A 23,277-nucleotide genomic window follows, 5' to 3' on the forward strand; every position below is an offset into this window, starting at 1 on the left:
TCACAATCAACTATGAACATAGCTTAAGCCAAGCAAACTATGTAGCTGACTGGCTAGCAAAAAAGGGCCACAACACCAGCTTGGAGTCAGAAGCTTATAAAGATAGTGACTTGGCATTCTTATGCCTTGTTGATGCCCGGGGAAGATTCTCAGAGAGGGGAAGCTAGGAAATCCCATGCCTACAAAAAAAATTGCACTGTTAATAAAAACATTTTTGCCTTTTGATTTCATATTTTTGCTTAAATTACTGAAACCTCTCCCAAAATTTTCGGCTATTGCTAAAACCTTCCCTAGAGTTTGCTAGTTGTAATAACTTCTTCTAAATTTTCTAACATGGTTGTAGGTAGACCCCTTTTGTTAAAATCCTTTTAAAAGAGACATGAAAATGTCTAAAATATCCATGCAGTTACTTTTGATCAAAATGTTTATTTTCTAAAATTTCTTTTCATAATATTCGCTAGTCCAAATCCTTCTAATATCTTTCCTAAAATTATTTTTTTTTTCAAAATTTTCCTTCATATCAATCTCTTAAAGGTAAAGTTGCAACTTTAAATTCTCTATTTTTTCGTTGTTTATAAAGTTTGTATTGTTTTTTATGTAAAAACCAACTAAATAGAAATTGCATGAATATTCTAAACATTTTTGTGCCTCTAAGGATTCTAACAAAGGGGGTCACTTGCAACTATATTAGAAAGTTTAGGGTAGGTGATTGCAATTATCAAACTATAGGAGAGGTTTCAGTAATATACCCTTCTTTTAAGCTTGATAAAACACTTTTAGATATCAAATATCTGTTTTATAAAAGGAAAAATTATAGTTAGAGCCAGTTATACATTTAAAAATAGGCTAAAGGTTGGTTTAGAAACCAATGAAACTCTGACAACCATCTACATTAATTTTAAATTATAATGATGCCGTCATGCCATCAGAGGCTTATGTGGCTATTGCTAACATGAGACTCTTAATCCATGTTGGATACAACAAAAAGCCTATACCAAAAATATGTTTTCAGTTTCTCTCTCGCTCCCCCTGTCTCCCGATCTCCCTCCCTTCTTTCTCATTCTCACATTCATCTCTTGATCTCCCACTCTCTCAACTTCGATATGCAACCAAATCAAAACCTCTATTTCTCCCATTCTCTCTGTCAATCTCTCTCGTTCCGTGTGTGTGAATCTATTGTTCTCCCTTAATTTCTCTCATTCTTCTCCCTCATTCTCTCTCTTGGTTGATATCTCATTCTCCTTCAATCTCTATCTCTCCTCTCTTGTTCTTTTTTTTTTATTATTCTTACAAACTTATACGTTATTAATCAAATCATATAAAAGTACTAAAGAGACCAACCACTTGTACAATTAAGTAGAGGGAGTAGGCGATAAACTAAGGGAGAATGATATAAATTGAGGGAGAATGAGAGATCAACCAAGAAGAGAATGAGGGAGAAAGGAGAGATCAACCGAGAAAGAGAATGAGAGAGATTAAGGGAAAACGATAGGAGAGAGAGAGAGAGAGAGTAAATTCAGAAATTGGAAACCATTTTTTTTATTTTCAAATCACAGTCATTGAGTAGAGGGAGACGACTGTGAGAGTGAGAGAGTGGGAAGAATATTAAGAGAGAAAGAGATAGATAGATAGAGAGAGAGAGACTGAAAACCCATTTTTTTATTTTCAAACCACTTAGCATTAAATGGCAATTCTAGTATAAGCTTTTTGCTATGTCCAACATGGACTAAGAGTTTTTTGCTATGTCCAATATGGATTAAGATTTTTTTGCTATGTCCAATATGGATTAAGAGTCTCATGTTGACAATAACCACATAATAAGCCTCCAATGGCATGGCAGGAGGTTTTTATAATTTGAAATATAGAATTAATTGTTAGAGTTATGTTACTTTTTGGACCAATAACTTTATAGTCGGTTCTGACTATAATTTTCCCTTTATAAAAGGTCATTGGCCAGTACCTGACTAAGAAAATAGTCATTTTAGGTTATATATATATGTATATGGAGAGCCAAATATCACTAAGCTTAGCCAAAACCACTCTAATGTAGCATGAAGTTGTTTTAAAGACAGCAGACAACAACTATCTTTTAAATTTATTGATTCCGCTTTTAAATTTTAAGGTTGCATAGTCGATGGAAAACTTTCTTGAGTGGCCTTGGTTGTATTTGATATATTGCTGTTTTTTGTCCAAAACTTTTGGTTGATCCAACTAGAAAAATGCTAGTATGAATTGACCCGAAAGTCAAATTTAACTTTGCAACAATAATATTTATTGATCAATCCAAAACATTTCAGGTAAAAACAACAATCACAACAAGAACAACCCATGTATAGAAATTTGCTTCTTTGTAAAATGGATTTTATTATTATTGTTATTATTTTTTTTTCTGTCTTTATGTATATCAGCTATCAGTTTTTATCTCCCACAGTGAAAACTTTGTTTTCTATCCCTTTTAGGGTTCATTTGGTTCGTAGTCAAAATTAGAATCGAAATCCTTTAAAATCGGAATCGAAATTGAAATGATTTATTCTCATAATCTATTTGATTCAGACGGGAATTGGAATCATTTAGAATGATATCTCACTTCCAAGGGAGGGGAAGGGAATGGGATTCTGATTTCATCTGATCAAACAGTTGGAATCAGAATGGCCCATTCTGATTTCGATTCCAGACCCCTATTCCCGCAAAGCAAACAGGCACTTAGTTTGTGCTGATATTGATGGCAAAAAAAAAAAAAAAAACAGAGATTTCATTGCCAAAAAAGGGCCGGGCGGCTGCAATGAGATCTTGCATCACAAGTGAATACGCTGATGTTTCATACACATGACCTCCATATAGGATCCACACCCTGTTTTTGGTGAATTCACATCAGCCCCCACAAGGTCCCATAGCACAACTCAGCCGTGTATTGGGAATATCTCCCAATATGATATTACAAGAAATGATAAACATTGTTAGGAAGATGCTCTCAATGACTGGGATGTGCTGTGCGATGTTGTGGGACGTTCCCTTGAAAGGGGTTGATGTGAACTTGTTTTTGGTACACAAGAGAAGAGAAAGCTCAATTTACAGAAAAAAGGAAAAAGGGAAATAAAAAAAATGAAAAGACAAAAAAAACAAACAAACAGAACAACGGCAACAAACACACTAGTCACAGGCGATAGGACAATCATCAAGCAAAAAGTCTTTCGAGCTGAGGGTGGGGTAGCAACCCAATATTGGGAAAGCGAGTGGCCCATATAGGCTACCAGATGAGGTTGCCTAGCCCACTTTGTTTCTAAACCACCCGGTCCAAAGTAAATATTGCTTTCAAAGACTTCAACAAATATATAACCTCAACACTTTAAATAATGTCAATTGTTGGGTTTGGGTTGGATCCTAAAAACCCAACTTTGGAACATAATTAGGGTTCTGGATCTTGTCAAGTTCAGTCCTTGGGTATGAAATTTGGTTCGGTGGTTCCTCACATGATTTTCATAATTCGATCGGACCGGACTGTCAGACTGGAAAAACCAGAAACCGATTAGGTAATTGGTTTTGTTTTGCCCAAAAACCTGGTTTTTAGTGGCCTACTGATTCGGGCAATCAAACCGTCGATTCATACAATAGTTTTCGGGCCGTTCATTCAAATCAGATGATTAGATCATCTGACCTGAGAATCGGTCCCTAGAAGGACTGGAATCTGGCCATGAGCTCTAATTATTTACATGTTAGCAAGCTTTGAAGTATTTAACCCAACTCAATTCGAGCTTCCAATATGGAAGCAGGTCTTCGATGTCTCAAATAAGAGTGTTTTGAATTTTGAGTGATTTTAGACTATGTTTAGTTTGAATATAAAGGTAGAGAAAGTTTGTATAGGTTTCCTTATCTTTTCCTTTAAACCAAACACAACCTTAAGCGATAGACATCCAAAACCGTCCCCTTAATTAATTTTGAAGAAAGAAATAAAAAATAAAATATTTTGAAGCATCAAAACACTTTTTTTTTTGTAATAGAGATTGAACATATTCATTACGAGAAAAAAATTAAAGGGGGTGGGGGTATATATATTTAAAACAAAGGAACTCAAATGAGCCGAACCAAGTAGAGAAATGGTTTGCCATCAATTGATTAAAATCGGGGGAAAGGGCTGCACGAGCTAAATGATGAGCTACCCTATTTGTCTTCCTACCACAGTAAAGGACTTAGATTGGGTAAAACGCCCTGAGAGGCTACAAATATTTGACCACACATTTTTCAGGGGGTTAAAATCAGGCTATTTATTGAAATTTACGATTAAAATAGCTTCTAAAGAATCAAATTCCACCAGAATTCTATATAGCCTTTCTTTTAGAGCTTCCCAACAACCCAACCGAATGGCTCTTCCCTTCAACATCAATGATTGATTGGCAATGAATTCAGTCTCCTTGAACACCAACAACTTTCCCTTCTTGGTTCCTTATGACACTGGCAATTCCCGTCCACTTAGAGGATGCATCGAAGCTTTCATCACAATTCACCTTCATCCATTGGTTAGGAGGGGGGTGCCATCTATTGTTTGTTGCAGTTTTTGACTCCAAATGTTATGTGAGTTGTAGAAATTCCTTCCACGGTGCTCTTCCATACTACCAATAGTGGGTCCAGGCTCTTCTTCACTAGATACACATGTTCGTGCGTATTGGATGTATTGGTACTTTACGTAGTAGAACCAAATCGTATAAATAAAGCATGATTGCCAAACTTGGGTAGAAGTTCGTCGTGTTAAATGACATTTAAGAAAAAAGAAAAAAGAAAACTTGGGGTGAGAGAGGCTCGAACTCTCGACCTCAGGATAACTCGAACGCTATGAGACCTACGCGCTAGCCAACTGCGCCACCACCCCGGTGATATGTTAGAGTGGAATTGTATTTATAATTTATTACCCACGACATTTTACAGTCCACCTTTGCTATTGAAGCTTGAAAGTGAACTCAGAGTTCATAGCATTGGGACGGAAGTCTCCGGTGCGTAGCGCTTGCATTTTCAGTCGAGAAGGAACTATCAGAAAGTTCACAAGGAGGAAATAGAATAAACAACTACGATTACACGCCGGAGCGGGAGAAAACACGGGAGGATGACACTGGGTCTGATCAATGCGAATCCAATTGTCCACGCCAAGAAGGAGAGGATCGCTCGAACCGAAGATCTCCACGGGGATGATGCTGTTGATCCCCTCGATATCTATGATATCCTTTCATCCTCCCTCTCCCTTCATTTCTTTTAATTCTCTCGCTTTCTCCCTTTCTTTTTCTTCTTTTTTTTTTCCTAACTAAATATAGTTTTGCGCTATTTGCTTCCTTTATCAATGGAATGGTCTGATTTATTTTTCTTTCACCATTATTTTTTTTTCTTGATCGGAACTGGCAGAAGACATTGTTAGAAGTATATTTTTTGTAGATGTTTTGTGGTTGGTTATATATTTCTCAAATTAATTAATATTTTTGGAACAATAATTTTTCTATCAAAATTAAAGGAGGTTTGGCTTGTCAAAATTTGAGGGAAAATTTTAATTTGAGTATAATCCTTTCGCTCCTGAAGTCCAGAACTTGAATTGTTTATTCTCTTTAACACAAGACTCAGATTTCGTGAGGGATATCAGAGACCCAGAGCATCCTTATTCGCTCGAACAGCTCAGCGTTCTCTCTGAGGAATCCATTACTGTAGATGAGAAGCTCGGACGAATTCTGTAAGAAGTTTCGTACTATTTTTCTCTTCAAGGTCGTTTTATTTTGTTCAATAGTTTCGGATTTGTAGAACTGTTTTAGTATTCTCACATAAACAGAGAGGAAAAAACTGAAACTTGGAGAAAATTTAAGCAGGGGGCACAGAATTGCAATACAAATTTTGGGTTAAAAATGACTCTGCACATGTAGTTTCGAGAGATTCTGGATGGTAATGTTTGAAGCCACTCAACTTGAAGAGGTAACTTTGGGGCGAAATTCTTTGAAGTGTGAAGAAATTTGCTTCCATTTGAGGAGGTTTGACAGCCGATTTATTTATTTGTTTATCTATCTTAGGGGGAGTGAGGTCTCCTTTGGTAAAGTTGCCTGTTTCATTGGACACCAAGATAAGTGACAAAAAGGATTGGCAAAGGGGAAAGAATGGAGAATTATGGGGATTAATTAAACACATGATTAATTGCATTATCTCAAATGGTAGAAATTGCATTCTTTGGATGTTTAGGATCGTTTAGTTATTGATTTAGTTCCTGAGATCACTTTGGTTGGGTTGGGCATGCCAACAGCATGGCTCGTTTTTACAGAAAAAAAATGGTATGTAGTCCCTACTTTCCTTTTACTGAAAAAAATGGTGTATATTGTTATTATCTTAACTCTTGCAGTCTGGCTTTTCAGTTTCCGTTTCCCTTCTTTCCCTTCTCTTCATTCTTGAAATTGTTTTGGTCATTTGGGTTAGGTTTTAATAATATGTTATACTTTCATTGTGAAGTACTTTCTTTTCTCATGATTTGTAGGATAACCTTCACTCCGACCATCCAGCATTGTAGTATGGCAACAATCATTGGTTTATGCCTTAGAGTTAAACTGATGAACTATTTTCCTTCACATTTCAAGGTGAGATGCTATGCCTAATTCTGCAACTTGAAATTGGTCATTCAAGTTCCTTATAAATAGTAGGAGTTTATATGTGCTTCATGGAATATGAACCCATCAGAAATTGTAATCTTTTCTCTAGCTTTGCTTTCAAAAATTGCATTTTTTTTTCTTGTTTCTGGTAAGAAATGACCCCTGAGAGCAATACAGTTTACAAAATTGAGGTGATCCCCATATCCCTAAATTTATTTGTTTATTAATTTTTGGGTGGAAACCATATATCTAAAAGTTAGTTTCAGCACACTGTTGTATTTTTTAGTACATTTTCCTTTAAATTTAATCCATGTAATTCTTTTGATGATCAAGATGGTCTCTCCCATATGAGTAGATGCTTACATTTGATTCCTTGGGTGGTCCAATGAATTTTCTTTTGATACCTATGCCTCAGACCTCATTGATAGGATGCTTTATTGGTGTCAAATGCATGTTTCAGACTCCTTGACGTTATTTAGAGTTTGGATATGTTTTAAGGGTGTAAGTCTGTTTGAACTGCTGTTGAAACAGGGTACCCAATCAGCTTGTGTGTAAATAGGTTAATTATGGAAATCTTTGGCTTGACCTGTTACCCCACTATTTCCTCCTTGCTCGGATTGACATGCGAGCATACAACCACTGAATTGAGAGCCAACCTGAGACCAACTCTGAGCCAAAGCCCATCCTAGCAAATGCTGCACAACTATTAGTTGGATTGTGATGTTACAACTTACAACTCAATCAATGCACTGGAGAATTTCTTTTGGGGGGTAGGGGTGGGGGTGGGAAGTCAATTTGATAATCTTGAGCCCATCTGATCACTGGCCACTCCTGAAACAATTCATGTATGTATGATAGAAGTCACTGTTGAACAAAAACTAGTTCTTGTAGGATTAACTTATAAAATTTCTGTTTGATAAGCAGATATGTACCGTTAATATTGTCCAACATACCTCTGAAATGAAGGTTTTGTGCATGTTTATATATTGGAGTTTTTTTATCTGTTGAAGCCGATTGATCTTCATTATCTGAGAAGCTATTCTGTAAGCACTTTCAAAGGACCTTTCCTTTAGCCGAGAATGCAGCAACCCTCCAAGCAAGGGGAAAACCCAACGAACCCAGAAAAGGTTAAGAAAATGGTACCAGACGAGAAGTGAAAGGGCAATGAATTGACAGGTGGTGTCCAGACTCAGGAGCAACCACTAAGAGGACACAAAGCACACAGGACCATTGCTAGCCTCACAGGAGAATCCACATTCTGAATCCTTTCCTTTCCTGCAAGCCACACAAAGGCGATAACCTTCAGTGGAATTTGAGTTTCCAAATCCACAACTGGCCTTCTTTCTCCCCCAATCACAGCCGAGCATCCCTGCGACTAGGTTCCAGCTTAAACTCATACGAGATAGGATTAGCTGAACGCTTTAGCTGTCAGCAGGCTGTGGAACCAATAATAATACTCCACATCAGTCATAAAATACAGCGGGCTCACAACCATTTGTCCTCTCAGTGTGGGCCCCATGTATTTTATCACTGGTGTGAAGAGTTATCATTGGTTCCACAGCCTGCTGAACAGCTAAAGTGTTCAGCTAGTCCGTATTCAACTCATACAACCTGCTCAATGACTCCTCCAGAAATGGAACCTCCCAACCATTTAAGTGTATGCGGAAGCTTGGAACCCACACCACTTGATCATCGATCATCTCCATAAACTTGCTGACTGGCCCCTCCTTATTAGATGCAATAGCAAAAAGAGAGGGAAAAAACTCACAATTTGGCTGGGCAGCAAGGATCCATCCAGTAATGTGTTGTTTGAATGTCAAACTGAACAAGTATGAGCAAAAGGCCTTAAAACCATTCAAAATAAAACACAGAATAGTATATTAGTTTCAACATATCAGTGTGTGCGTGTGTGTTTTTTTTTTTGGTCAAAACCATGTCAGTGTGTTAATTATATATTATTTTGGATTGTTTGTTACATACTCATTTATGCTCTCTAAACATGGAACAAGCTAATGTGGTATTTTCATTTGTCTGCAATATCAGTTGGTTGTCTATTTGGTTTGTAATATGTGGATCAAAGTCTGAAATTCTAGTATGGAAGCTTGCTCGTACATCAGAAAATGAGGCATATCGTGATTTAAATGGTTGTTAGCTTTATATTTTCTTTTTCTTTTTGTTTAACAAAATTTGAGAGAAAAGAGTAAATTTGGGAAATTGGACAAGGATGAAGTATTATGTATATACATCCGGGCATTGCTGTTGAATCTCAACTACCTTTTTCCCCATTGTTCACCCAAACACTTGACCTGCTATATTCTTACTAATATATATGACCATACATTTGCACAGGTTGATATTAAAGTAGCACCAGGATCTCATGCAAATGAAGAATCAGGTAGGACTTGAATAAGGACTGAAAGAATTTTATGCAAAATAATTTTATCCACTCGCTTTCTTGCTTTTTGTTCTTGATGCTAAAGTTTAAGAGAAGAAAAAAAGAAAAGAAACAAGTTCATATTGGAAAAAGGAAGAAGTTGAATGATGAAGAAAACTTCTTCCTGGAAGATTTTTCTATAGCAGATGCATCTTAATGCATGTTTTCCATTTTGCAGTTAACAAGCAGTTGAACGACAAGGAAAGAGTTGCTGCAGCTCTGGAGAATCCCAACCTTCGCCAACTTGTGGATGAGTGCATCTACTCTAACGAACTTTAACTAAGCTTCTTGTAGGTGCAACCTGTTGTACAGTAAATGCTTTATTGTTGTGGATATATGCAACCATGCATGACTTTTGGGTTTGTATAAAATAATAGGATCCTTGGAAGCTCTCTTCTTTCTACTGATCCTCTTATTTGTTAGCCTACATGGATGCACCTCTGAGTGTTCTCCTACAAGCTGCAACAAGCATGGGCACCCCATCAGCTCATCGATTCAGATCGTTCAATTGGTGCACCATCTTTCGACTTGAGTGTGCAAGCAGCCCAAGAACAATTTAATAATGATGACGGTCCAAGGAAAAAGGAAGGTGGGGACTGGGGAGGGGTTGATAAAAATAGAAGAAAATGAAATTTCCTAATTCAGGCTGCATTGTTATGAATCAGCAGAGTGCATCATGTACTCCTATATAACAAGCATATTTTAGCAGTTCTATTCTCGGCGTCCCTGCTGAGGTATTTCCATCCACTTTTTCTGATTGAGCATCTTAACTTATTAATCACAGTATGGTAGTTTTGGATTAATCCCGTTACCATAGAGCACTGTTTGGTTGCTCGAGTTGGCCCAAATCTCTTTATTTCTTTTTTTTTTTCTTGAAAAATCTTCACTTGTTTCTTAGACTTGAGGTCGGCCAATCAGGGTTGACTAGGCACGTTAGGTAAGCACAACAAGTGAGCATGTAATAGCTGCGTGACACATGTCCCGTTTAATGTGCCTTTCATCCAAACGGTTTTACTCCGTTAGACATAAATTATTTATTATTTTATTATCTTTGTCAAAATAATTAAAAATAAAAAACAATGAAAAAGGAAAATGTATACGAGTCCCAACTCCCAATACGTTTAGGTTTTCCTTTTTCATTGTTTTTTATTTTTAACTATTTTGACAAAGATAATAAAATAACGAATAATTTCTTTCTGACAGAGTAAAACTGTTTGAATGAAAGGCACATTAACTGGGACATGTGTCATCCAGCTATTACGTGCTCACTCGTTGTGCTTACCTAACGTGCCTATTACATTCGGACCCAGTTAGTTATCGTGTTTTAGGAGTAATATGTTCATGTTATACTGAAAAATCTTATCCTCTGGAAGTATTGACACATAGATGCATATGAATACACATGCACACATTACACATACATAAATACATACACGCACATGCATTATGTGTGTATGTACACGTATGTGTACAAATATGAATAGGCATATCAATAGGGGTGGGTTTGAGCCAAGCCGAACTGAATACTTGGTTATTCGAGCTCGGCTCACAGGAATGGTATCAAGTTTGATCTCGATTGGAGATAGAGACTTCAGCTCGAGTTCGGTTTGGTTCATAGCTCGTAAGTTCGAGCTCGACTTGGCTCGAGCTCTACTATAAGCTAAGTCTTTTTTGAAAAAAAAATTATATGTATAAAATTATTTACTATTATACATAAAAATAAAAATATTATTATATATAATGAAATTATTTATTATATGTATTTATGTATGTATATGTATTATATTATATTATATATATTTATGTATGTATATATATATTAAAAATTATTTATTTAATATTAGGCCCGCAAGCTTCACGAGCCTAGCTTCACTAGGCTCAAGCTTGGCTCGATTATCAAACGAGCCTATATATTGGGCTCGAATTCAGTTCGAAGCTCGATTTAAACTGGACCGAGCAAAGCTTTTCATGAGTCAAGCTCAAGTAGCTCGTGAAAGGCTTGGCTCGTGGCCACCCCTATGGATTCGAGTAGGCAAATTCCTCACCCAACCAGACTTCGAATTGGCAGATGTCTTCAATTGATGCCCGTGATCCCAGAAGATGCTTGTTTTGTCTTTCAATCTTTCCTGCAGGAGCCCACAGTGTTGAGTTACTGCAACTCTAAGTGGGTGGATAAAACTAGGGGTGTCAATAGGTTAGGGATTGAACCGAACTGGTATTGTGCGACTGAGTTACTAGATAGCTGGGTCAAGACTTGGATTGGAATAAACTGAATGCTCTATGGGTCCTGGTTTTACAGGTAAATCTGATAATTTATTTGCCCCATCCAACTTGTCAAAATCATCACTTAACTGGAATACGGTCGACTGCCCGGTCAGGGGAGTCTTAAAACAATGGTCTAAAGGTCAAGCTCTCTTCGAGTCTCTATAAAAGGTCAACGATTTGACCATCCAGTCCGAGCGGATGGTCTGTTGCAAATTTTTTGGAAGATAAAAAATAATTAAAACAAAAAATGATCAAACCCCAAAGGTCAGTGGGTTATTGACAAGTTACAGTTTTTGATAAAAGAATGACTCAGAAATGAAATGAACCGATTGTTTGAACAGTTTTCAAGCTAAAACCATTTGGGTCAACCATAATTTGAAAACCATGCTTAGGACCTTCCAAAGTTCTACTTTCATTATCTGATAAGAAATGGTGAAATTACCAATTGAGCCACCACCGGTTTGTAAAATTGTTGAGATGTTAAATTTGGATTGATTAATACAAATTGTTGATTCTACCTCAATTTCAACAGTTAGGCTATATGGTATTCTTAGTTGAAGTGACACTCTGTGATGTGACAATGCATATATATTTCCACCAATTTGTATTGATCAATGAGTTTCACATAAAAGCAACAATGGTACCAAACACAACCCAATACCTTTCACCCGATCTATAATGTCATATGTGTACATGGGAACACTTGATTCAGCTGTGGGGTAAAGCACGGTGCACAGGAGGTTCACTGACCAATTGCCCATACGACATAGAGCCTACAGTTTTGCAGGTTTGATCCCCCACCTACTATTTTGAGGGTGAGTGCCAAATGACCATCTTAACAACTGGGTTCTCAACAGAAGCATTATGATTCCAGAGCCCAGACTGGAGCGGATTTTCTTTGTTCACCTCACCGGCTAGGCCGTTACAATTTTCTGCTTGTTAAAGATGGTTCAAAGTATCGCCCCTGTGTATTGGCAGGGGCATATCGGTACTTAGAAATATATGTTTAATTTTTTCAAAATATAATTTTTAAAGATATAATTTAGTGACTTTTTTATTAAAATAAATCAAGATCCTAAAGCACCTGTAAATAGGTGTATCAAGACTAAAAGATACGATACAATATATCCGATACGAATTGTATCGTATCATACTTTTGAACCTTTTACGAATGCTAAATCGTTACATTTTGTGCCCTATAACAGTAATTTGATTGGTTAAAACTTAAAAAGTAAACTAATGATCGAGCTTGGTGCAAGAATTGGGCGTTTAGGTGCCTAGACATGCATCATTTACTTAATACCTATCGAACCTTGTCAAATGTTATTCACATTTTTGTTTTCTAGTGGATTGAGCGTCTGGCAGCTTCCATTAGGCTGAAATCCTGTCTGGTTTAACAACAGTTAATGGTTGATGTAAAACAAATTTGTGTTAAGAAATGCATAGTATGAGGTGTTTTATAGTATGGATGAGAAATTAATGGGTGTGGACAGGTCTACACCACATCCTGTGACAAGGACTGATTTACATCACACCATAATCCGTAACTGTTTTGAATAGGTGTGGTGTAAATCAGTCCACATCACATTTTTTTATTTCATATATCTCATATACATTTTATGGGAGATCTATACGGTCGATCATAAATATTTAATTTTTGAATTTTATATGGTAAATAAAATAAAAATAGGAATTAAGAAATTAATATATAGGCATCAATTGATTTTTTTTAACAATTAAAAAATATTATTTTAAATATAAAAATTAATATTTTAAATATTGTTTTATTGATAAAAACATTAAAAAAATAATATTTAAATAATGAAAAAATAGTGGAGAAGGAGAACCGTTGGACTTGTGCTAGAATTAACATTCAAAATTATTATTTTATTGATACAATATTAAAAATTATTAAAATATTAAATAAAATGAGAGTAATTTTTTTGAAGACAATAAAATGAGAATAAATGGACTAATGTAACACAATTGCATTACATTGAAACCTTCCCACAAATTGTCCACACTATAGTGTGGATCATCCACCAAAAAATATTGTAAACCATGATTTTTGAACCGTTGTTGATCCGGATGGTCGGATCGTTCAGCCCAGGAATCGTCTAGGCAATCGGTTCTGTTTTACCCCAAACCCGGTCCCTGGTCAAAAATCGTTAAATCAATCAATGACCCATTGACCCAGGTGGTCGAACCATTGACCAATTCAATGGTTTTTGGCTTTTTTTTATTTTTAATTATTTTTTTGTAAGAACGGCTCTTCTGTTCGAATTAGATGATCGAATCATCGACCCAGAAACCGGTGGCTAGAACGGTCACATTTCTATATCATTTTTAAAACCACACTATGAACGATAAATTGGAGTTTGGCCCGTCTCCATCCATACTATTTTATGGATGAGAACCGTCTACACATAAAATAACACCATATTTTACCATAAACAAAATCAAAACGATCTCACATGCAATATTTACACAATACCTAACGCCACCTTATTTTAGTCAATTAATAGAATGCGTGAACGATACAAATTCATAAACTGCCGTCTAATCACGTTGCACCCATATGCACAGTACCAGCAGATGACTTGGCGGCACCAATAACCAACTTGTATTATCTTTTCATGAAAATTAAAAAAAAAAAAAAAAGAAGAAGACTAGGAAAATATATTCAAGAAATGTTTCTCACGCTTAGGGTTGTTTTTCAACGTGCTTTTTTTAGGTGAGTTGCAAAGCAAAAACAAATTAAAACTATGTGCTTTGAAAAGAAATTGTTTCTTAAAAAACATGAAAAACATGTTATTAGTTATTAATGTGTTTTTTGTTTATGAAACTGAAACCAAATATGTAACATGCAGAATTCTGAATTCCAGCCCCCCTACTCCCCCCTATAAATCACATCCTACCCGTGAATTTGACATCAAGTCACGGTTAGGATGCATTTCCCCTGTAATTTGGGGTTATAAAATTCCGAGATGGGCTGATTGGTCATTCTCCTTAAAATATATCTCATCATCTTCAATAAATCACAAAGGTAAAAGACTTACACATATCCTCTATCACAAAAATATCACATGCTATTCTCATGTAATGTTTGTTACTTGATTCAATTAGAGGGGCTTGTTTTTGGATTTTGAGAGGGAGAAAATTTATTTTCATGGCTCATCTTCTAGGTGGGAGAAAGTTATCAACACTTATATAGGACAAAAATGTCTCTTTTAATAATAGATTTTTATAGCTAAAATAGTCGTTGTCTTATTTACTTAAGAAATAAAAGAAAATGAATAAATACACTTACCTAGTCAAATAACTTATCCAAAAGCGAATGAGGCCTTAAAATTTCTAAAATCATATTTTGCCCCCCTTCTATGTGTTAAGCCTTTAAATACTAACGCAAACAACGTATTTATTCATACCAAGGAGGAGAAAATGGTTTTGGGTTCTGGATTCTTTCTATAGTTCATAGCAGAGAAAATGAACCCAAAATACCTGATTCTCCTATTTTCCACTTCACTTCTTTCCTATTTTGTAAATAATTCAAGCAACAATTGATTTCTTTAGATTGTCTGCTGCATGGTTTTTAAAACTGGATTGGACCGGAAAAACCAGTAACCAGTTAGTCCCCCGGGTCTGGTTATATTACAAACCGGCAATTTCTTAAAAAACATTGAAAAAGTCAAAAAATGTTGACTCGGGCGGTTGAACCGCTAAACCGTTCGACCCGGGTCTGGTTATAATTTTTTATTTTTTATGATTTAATAAAATAAAAAATAAAAAATAAATAAATTACTACCATATTCCTGACCCCAAATCTTACATGCTTAGGGTTAGAACGACCCCATTTTCGTTCTAACCCTTCCCTCCTCTCAGCCCTCACACCCAACCGGCCACAAATACGGTGTCCGATGGCGATTCACGGCGACTAGTGATGGCGGTGAACTTCATCTACAGCGGCAGCGTTGATTTTACAGCAGGTCCAGCTGTCCAGTAGTAACAAATGTGGCCAAAAACAGGTCTGGTGACCGATTTGTAGCGGCGGCCGACGATTTTGCAGCGACGGGCAATTTTACAGTGGCGATTTTGCGGGGGTTTCTACTTTCTAACAGCAGTAATAGTTGCAAGCTTGCAGCGGCAATCACCTACGACCAAGCCTGATCCCATTGGCGGCAAACCCACCGTCACACCACCATTAGCAGCAGTGAATCGGTGAAGGACCTGAAGCCTATCTTTCTTATAATTGATAGATAAAGATAATAGAAAATTAAGCCTATTTGTCTTCAACTTGAGATATATACATAAAATGTTTTAAGAGAATCATATCAGGATCTCATCTCCCCATTCTAGAAATTCACCCTAGGTAAAAAGAAAAGGAAAACGACATTGCTCCTCTGGCCTTTTTAAGAATCATCAACTAAAGTTATCAATTCCCCAAAAAGTTTGAACTTGTCAATCTCCTCATTCTAGAAATTCACCCTAGGTAAAATGAAAAGGAAAATGGCATTGTTCCTCTGGCCTTATTAAGAATCATCAACTGAAATTATCAATTCCCCCAAAAGTTTGAACTTGTCAATCTCCTCATTCTAAAAATTCACCCTAGGTAAAAAGAAAAGGAAAATGTCATTGCTCCTCTGGCCTTGTTAAGAATCATCAATTGAAGTCATCAATTCCCCAAAAAGTTTGAACTTGTCAATCTCCTCATTCTAGAAATTCACCGTAGGTAAAATGAAAAGGAAAACGACATTACTCCTCTGGCCTTGTTAAGAATCATCAACAAAGTCATCAATTCCCCAAAATCATTAATTCTGTTTTTATTATTTATAAATATATTTTTTATTTACTTATAACGTCATGAATCGAATCGTTCGACCCAGATGATTGAACCGCTTAACCAGAAGCCGGTCCCCTGACCGGTTCTGTTTCCGGTTCGTTTTTAAAAACCTTGGTCTGCTGAGATTTTGTAGAGAAAAGCAGTTCAGATTTTCTTCCTTGATTTTTCTCTCTAATCCTTTCTCATGTGACAATTCCGCTGCAGGAACCTGGGCAAATTGAAAAATAACGACTGTGATAGGTAATACACCTGTCCTGATAATTTCTTCTATTACTCTTTTTTGTTTCCAGCCAGTTCGTATAAAACCGTCTTTGTTTTTTATCTATTTCACATTAATGTTTGTGGAGATTAAGGTCTTGGGATAGATTTGGATGAAGAAAAACAGATTAATGCATCCATAAATTTTCCATCTTGAGATATAGTTTCATAAATGTTAATTTTTTGCTTTAAAATCTCTCCTTGCAGTATTACGTATAAACTTGTATATTCCTTTTATTCTATCTCTCTCTTTTTTTAATTAGTTAGTATTAAATTTGCTTTCTCTTTAGCATTATTGAGTTATTGATAGGAATAAGGCAAGGAAGATAAGAATTGGGTCCTCTGATTTTTCTCTCTTTTCTTGGATCTCCTATCCAGCATAAAAACTTTACCCATACCTGCCCATATGATATAAGAACTCATCATAAGAACTCTACCCATTACTACACATTCCCCTACTTGTATGTTATCATTAATGGGAATGTTCCCAATGCACTGTTGGGGTGTCTTGTGTGTGTAGGTGTGGGCAGACTTCTTATAGATAGGATGATATCTGGGAGCAAAAAAGAATAATAGATGAAATTATTAGGACCTGTCCATCAAGTCATCTCTCCTACTGTCTTTAGTGTTAGTGTAAAAGAGTAAAAAAATTAGAGAGAATGTTGGAGGTTGCATGTAAGATGGCGGAGGCTCACATTTAGGCCTCGTTCATTTTCCAAGAATTGGGGTGGATAAGTTGGCTGTGGGTCTCACAAAAAAAAAAAAAAAAACTGTTTATTCGTATTCGATATTGGTGAGTCAAACAAAAAAAAAATACGGAGTGGCACATTTACCTAGGCTAGTAATGCGCTCCCGAGACTTGGGTAAATTATTTATTCATTCATATAAAAATTTATTAATATGTGATTGGACAATATTATCCCTTCAATAATGTCACTTTTTTGGATAAAATAATCATTATACAATTTTACCAAGAGAATAAAAAAATATTGGTAAGTGTAGCATAGATATGTGCATTACCCATGGTAAATGACTTATTGAAACACAGGCAAGGCCTTAGGGATAGATGTATCTCCTAGGGAGTACACCACGGCACTATAGGGAAAATAGGGTGTCCCAATAGAAGACGATGGTTCAAGGGGTGTTTTGCAATTTGGATGAGAAATTGGTGGGTCTAGACTAATCCACTCTACACCAAGGATCAAAATTTTGTCACATATCAGCCTATATCGGTCGATACGTATCGTATCAAAGCCTTCCCGATACGTCCCAACAAGAGATGTTTCAGGTCAACAAGTGGTTCAAAGGGTAGATTGGCGTATCACCCTTAAAAACAGAACCGATACAATTTGATACGCCCTATCAGCGTATTACCCTGTATCAATATTTTGAACTTTACTCCACACCACTATGGCAGGAACCAATCCACACCACAATGATGTCTACATTTGTTTTGAATTGTGGATAAAATGTGTGAACTAAAATTATCCATGCCTAAAGGGGTGTTCTGCAAATGTGGCATCGACCAATCCAAATCACACTTATTGATTACATACATCTCATATACAACTTATAAGATGATTTATATGGTTGATTATGAACGAAAATTTCTTATATTTTAAATCCAAAATAAATTGAAAAATAAAACAAAACAATAATGGATAAAATAAAACACCAATATGTAATTGAATATGCCAAATAAATGTGAAACATTAGAGGATAAAATGTGTAGAATATGAAATTATCTAATAATAGAAATCATTTTTATTAACAAAAAAGGCAATAAAAATAATTTAAAAGTAATTACTTTTTATCTTTAAAATTTTATTAACAAAAAATAATGGAAATGGTTCAATTTTAAAAAATTATCATAATATTATTTGCACATATTAAAAATTGTAATAAATAATATACAAATAAAATCAAATCAAAAGGAAAATAAACTAAAAAAATAACTACGATGGATGGTCCTAGTCCACGATATATTATAGATGGGAATCGTCTATAATAAACCAAACAACCACATGTCTCGTGGAAAGTGTTTAGTTAAAAAGTTTTCAATATTAACTTGTATTCCTTAGGTATCATGTAAATGTATTTACCCATGTTCTTTTATTTCCCAGGTAAATAAGATAACTTAGAAAGTGTTGGCAATTAAAATGGCAACAGGGTAGGTTCTGGGTGAGGATCATATTTCCCGTCCCTGACCCCAATTTTAAAATAAATCCCCACTCCCAATCCTCGAAATTTTTTAATTAGCATTTGTTAAAAATAAATTTACTTAAAATATATAATCGGGGCTGGGTGGGGCAGAGACTTCATTCCTCATCCCGACCCTGATCCCAATTGGGGATCCCTATTAATCCCCATCCCTGACCCCAACTTGCCAACGCAATCCCCATCCCCAACTCCATTGGGTCGGGGAGGCCAGATACCCAATGGGGATGGGGAAAATTGCCATCCCTCTTCCTAGGTGGGAAAGTTACTTACCCACATAGGAGGAAAAATAAATTTTCTATGTATCCCACATAAATCTGAAAAATGAACATGGGCATCTTGGTCAATGGAAACAAAAATTCTATTGACCACCTTTCCCCCCTCTCCTGAAAGCCAAAAAAATAAAAAATTACCCCCTCTCAAAATCCAAAAAACGAGAGCGCCCTAAATCATACAACATCTCTACCCCAACATTTATTTTTATTCTAAAAATCATTATTTTGATGGTTTCAACTTTCAAAAAACATGCATTGCATTTTTTTCCGACAAAATCAACTTATTTTTGCTTCTCAAAAAAAAAAAAAAAACAAAGTTCAAGAACACGTTTTTTTCTTGTTGATGTGGCAATTTTAACGATAAATGAAAACAAAAACACCCCATTATTGTGTCTTACTGAGCTCACCAACCTTCTTGTGTGTGTTCACTGAATGATTACTTAAAGAAACTCATGGAATTGTCAATGTGATTAATTGAAACCTCAACATATATATTTGTTAATTCTAACACATATCCAATATGATCAAAGGGTTCTAAGTTTATCCTGAACACCTGGAAAAATATAAATTTTCAAAAGCCTTCACATCCCTTTCAGGGCGAGAAGTCCACATATTGAGCGTGCTGGGTTGGATAAGATCCCAGAGTCTTACTCATACTGGGCCCATTCTCCTATCTAGTCACCATTCGTTGCCAATAACATTTTAGCAAAATCACATCCCGAATCAAACAATCTGATCAAAAGCAGGAGAAAGATTTCTTTATTTTTTCCACCTCTAGCCTCTTTCTTCATATTAATTTAAAAATAATAAAATAGTTAAAAAGAAAGCCTATTTGTCTGCTTAAGAGATTTGAGGACGTGAACAATTTAACTTCTGAGTATTTTCTTGTTGCCTGTCCAAATTTTCTCCAAGATACTATTATTCTTTGGTTTCATGGTCATGGCCTCTTCAAAGAGATTCGACAAATCTCTTGGGGCCACAACGTGATCCTGTGGATGATAGAAGACCACTTATTAGCAAAGTGGAGAAAGGGTCAAGTGGGGAGAAAGGAAAAATAAATGGACTACCATTTTGGGATGGTCGTTGTATTGACGTGAGGCCAAGGTAAGAAGCTGAAATTTTTGCTCCTATCAAGGCCGCTTCATAAGAAATTACATAACTTTTCATAAACAAGAACAAGGAGAGTGGCCCTATATCATTCACTGTGAATCGGACTGTTTTCTCTTTTATAAGAAGAGCCAAAGTTTTTTTTTTTTTTTTTTTTCTTTTTTGGCAATTAACGATTTTGGAGCTTGTTCTTGCATCAGATACAAGTATAACCGATAACTGAACTAAAGAGGTTCTTCTTCTTTATTTATCTGGTTCGGCGTCCTATTGGTGGGTCTCTGTGCTTGAATTCTTTTCTACTTTTCTTTTCTAGCTCTAGCTCTGAGTTCTATTCTTTTTCAGACTTGCAACATTGACAGTTAGACACTTTGTTTTCATCTAGTATCTGGGTTCTTTCTATTCCTTTGTTTAAGACTCGATGGATTTACATTGTTCTGAGCAGGAATAATTTGGTATACATTTGTATGCAGATTTCATGATTCGAGCACCGCCCTACCCAACCAAGACAAGCACCCGTTAAGTAGGTACTGTATTTTGTTAGAGAAGGTTCTCCTCCTCGCAACTGGGTTTCTTTCGTGTTGAATTGACATCGTAACACAGAGATGCTTCTATTCACTTCTGCCACCCTAGTCTTTGGTGGACTATTTCAGCTTTAACCGAAACCCTCCGTTCTCTGTTTCCTGTTCTTGTTTCGCAAAAATTTCTGTTCCATTTAATTTGGTTTTATTTTATTGAATTTAATCTAAAGATTTGGAACTTGGGCAGCTACGTTTCTGGGTTCATCTTCTTCTTTTTTTTCTTTTAATCTTCCATTTCAATATCCAAACTTTGAACGGGGCTCTGTAATTCTTGTTCAGTTTATTCTTTCGTATATAATTCTTTCTCAAGTATCCATCCTCGTTTGTAACAGGTTTCTTCCAATTATATGAATGCAAAAGCTATCTAGTGAAGAAGATTAAACTCAAAAGCCATGGGGCATTCCTACGAGACTGTGAACGAGGATGAACCAGATGATCATGGCCGAAAGATTATAAAGCAGTCTCCTTACCAATTCTGCAGCATGTTATCGTCATCTTGGTTCCAACTGAGAGTGTTCTATGTGAGGATCAGTAATTGTGAGGTCGACAATTCAACCCCCGAGTACCTGACTCTCAACCATATCCCACTCAGCCCTGAAACCCACCTAGAAGTGAATGGTGTGAGAAGTAGCATCTACTCTGAAGGCATCTCTTCCCTTCTTAGACGAGACCGAGCGGATAAGAAATCTGAAGAAGTCACATTTGTGAGCACAGACAGAATAATGATGACTGGGAGTGTGAAGTTCGATATTCATGACAAAGACAAACTGGTGCTCTCTGGCGTACTGGAGATGTCTAATTGTAATGGTTCTGTCGATGAATTGAAAAACAAAAGCCATGGAAAGCGGTGGAGCATGAGTTGTGAATCCAAGATAGTTGCAGGAACAGGATTCTTGAAGGGGAAACAGTATGTGGGTCCTGAGTTACTTTCACCAACCATTGACGTTTATGTTGCAGGTTGTTTCTCTGGGACTCCTATCATCTTGACAAAGACTCTGCAGCTCAGTTTTCGAAAGAAGCACAGAATAAAAGGGATGTTGGATTCAATCCCAGAGAATGAAACAACTGAATGCGAGAAAGATAATCCATCTGAGCTTGCTTTCCAGGTACTTCGTTTGCTAATTCGTTCTGCTTGCCCAAGTGTTCCTTGTTTGAAACTGATGCTCTTGGACTGACGAAGATGATCCATTTCAGGAAATCTGCGGCCACACTTGGGGGGTTTTAATCCATATGAATGATCTTGGTCTAGTGTTGGATTCTCGTTGCTCCTGTTATAATTAATTAAATTTCGTGTGAGAGGGTGTGTTAAAGAATATATATCTATCCCTAAAGCTCAAGCTCATGGGTTGAATGGTGCAGGAGTAGTTTTGTTTTGGATAACAATATCATATAATTGGCAAGGACACCCTTAACTTCAGAATCTGGCTTTTTTTTTTTTATAAAATTAAAACATATGAAAAAAAACCTGACTGTGTTCTTTAATGAAATTAATTCTCTTCTTTGGGTCTTACTATCATCAGCAAAACGGACACATAGCGAGACCCATAAAAATGAGAATTGGTTTCTCAATTCAGAAGCTTCAATTTTTCAGTCCCTGAATCAGGAAAAGATATTTGGACAATCAGGTTTTTAACATTTTCGGTTGATTACAGAGATCGAAATCACCATGACGTAGCATTAGGGCAAATCTATGATGCAGGAAAAGTACGATACCCAACTTTGACCAATCTCAACCCCGTGTGAATTTTGATGAAAACCACCCGATTGATTACCACTTTTCTGATACCGGTTGACTGGTTGGTCATAAGTTTTTCCTGTATCATCAGATTGGGTCATTTGAGATGAGATGCGTGTGGATTCATACTTGATCCAAGATCAAATTCGGATCGCCTTTAAATGGATTAGATTAGAAGGACGCATAATTAGTAGCCAACGAAATCTCTATTGTGAGGATGGTAGTGGGAGGGGATACTTGAAGTTCAAAAGAATTAGATACTGTTTGAGTCATCAACTTAAATGCCTTGTAGTAGTTGAGATTTGAGAATTTAGTTATTGCAGATTGAATCTCTTTGACAGTGAGATTACTTTTCATCTGGCTTTGATAAGTTCAACAATTGGTTATTACTTTGCTATCATTATTAACCTGTAGCTTTCAGCTATGATCTTCCTGCTTTGTTATCATCCTGATTCCTGTTTCCTTGATTGCAGATATCGGAGTACCAGAAATATAAACCAGAGACAATAAAAGACTACAATGAGCAGTACACAGGAGCAGAATATTTAGAAGGTTACGGTGGCGAACTCTCATGGTTCAACGCTGGAGTGAGGGTGGGCGTTGGGATTAGCCTGGGAGTTTGTTTGGGTCTTGGAATAGGAGTAGGTTTTCTAGTCCGCACTTATCAAGCAACCACTAGAAGCTTTAAAAGAAGGCTATTGTAGTCATAGACTTCCTGGTTCGCCTTGTAATCCTATTCATTACATTTTATTCCTGAGATGCATTTCATTGCACAATTTGCACTCAACTGTGTTGCTTGTTCAACAGGTCTGCTAGCACTGAGGCCTTTTTTTTCTGTTAATGGAAAGAAAGGTGGGTCTTCTGGATGGGTGATACGAATTCTTATGGTCTATCTATGGTTAAATTTGATAATCATCCCACTTGCTATTGTTATTGTAAATGGTTAATTGTACGCTTCTGCTG

The 23,277-nt window shown here is 36.3% G+C and overlaps 2 protein-coding genes and 1 non-coding gene across 22 annotated transcripts; 2 read left to right on the forward strand and 1 right to left on the reverse strand.

Moving 5' to 3' along the window:
• Nucleotides 1-4,779: 4,779 nt before the first annotated feature.
• Nucleotides 4,780-4,864, reverse strand: TRNAM-CAU (transfer RNA methionine (anticodon CAU)). Its single transcript is given in 2 exon segments — nucleotides 4,780-4,815; nucleotides 4,827-4,864. It is a non-coding gene; the product is annotated as a tRNA-Met (tRNA).
• Nucleotides 4,865-4,959: 95 nt separating this feature from the next.
• On the forward strand, nucleotides 4,960-9,786 carry LOC148850895 (MIP18 family protein (DUF59)). 2 transcript variants are annotated; one of them, XM_088943349.1, is made up of 6 exons: nucleotides 4,960-5,206; nucleotides 5,601-5,707; nucleotides 6,494-6,593; nucleotides 8,955-9,000; nucleotides 9,218-9,329; nucleotides 9,463-9,786. In XM_088943349.1, exons 1-5 carry the CDS (start codon nucleotides 5,096-5,098, stop codon nucleotides 9,316-9,318), a joined length of 465 nt encoding a protein of 154 aa, XP_088799475.1. In that variant the 5' UTR covers nucleotides 4,960-5,095; the 3' UTR covers nucleotides 9,319-9,329; nucleotides 9,463-9,786. The 2 variants fall into 2 exon arrangements, with proteins under 2 accessions (XP_088799475.1, XP_088799474.1); XM_088943348.1 differs by having other exon boundaries at nucleotides 9,218-9,786.
• Nucleotides 9,787-15,104: 5,318 nt separating this feature from the next.
• On the forward strand, nucleotides 15,105-23,187 carry LOC148850896 (uncharacterized protein At1g01500-like). Of its 19 annotated transcripts, none has more exons than XM_088943363.1 (6): nucleotides 15,122-15,522; nucleotides 16,349-16,384; nucleotides 20,472-20,525; nucleotides 20,912-21,685; nucleotides 21,774-21,879; nucleotides 22,788-23,187. In XM_088943363.1, exons 4-5 carry the CDS (start codon nucleotides 20,972-20,974, stop codon nucleotides 21,858-21,860), a joined length of 801 nt encoding a protein of 266 aa, XP_088799489.1. In that variant the 5' UTR covers nucleotides 15,122-15,522; nucleotides 16,349-16,384; nucleotides 20,472-20,525; nucleotides 20,912-20,971; the 3' UTR covers nucleotides 21,861-21,879; nucleotides 22,788-23,187. The 19 variants fall into 19 exon arrangements, 18 of the variants coding, with proteins under 18 accessions (XP_088799478.1, XP_088799489.1, XP_088799490.1 ...); XM_088943364.1 differs by lacking the exon at nucleotides 22,788-23,187 and adding an exon at nucleotides 20,202-20,271 and having other exon boundaries at nucleotides 21,774-21,872; XM_088943368.1 differs by lacking the exons at nucleotides 15,122-15,522; nucleotides 16,349-16,384 and adding exons at nucleotides 19,754-19,998; nucleotides 20,202-20,271 and having other exon boundaries at nucleotides 21,774-21,822.
• Nucleotides 23,188-23,277: the final 90 nt, after the last annotated feature.

Source organism: Nelumbo lutea, chromosome 5, assembly GCF_056320005.1.
Source record: "Nelumbo lutea isolate HS-2025 chromosome 5, American lotus-T2T, whole genome shotgun sequence".
NCBI classification, from domain to species: Eukaryota; Viridiplantae; Streptophyta; class Magnoliopsida; order Proteales; family Nelumbonaceae; genus Nelumbo; species Nelumbo lutea.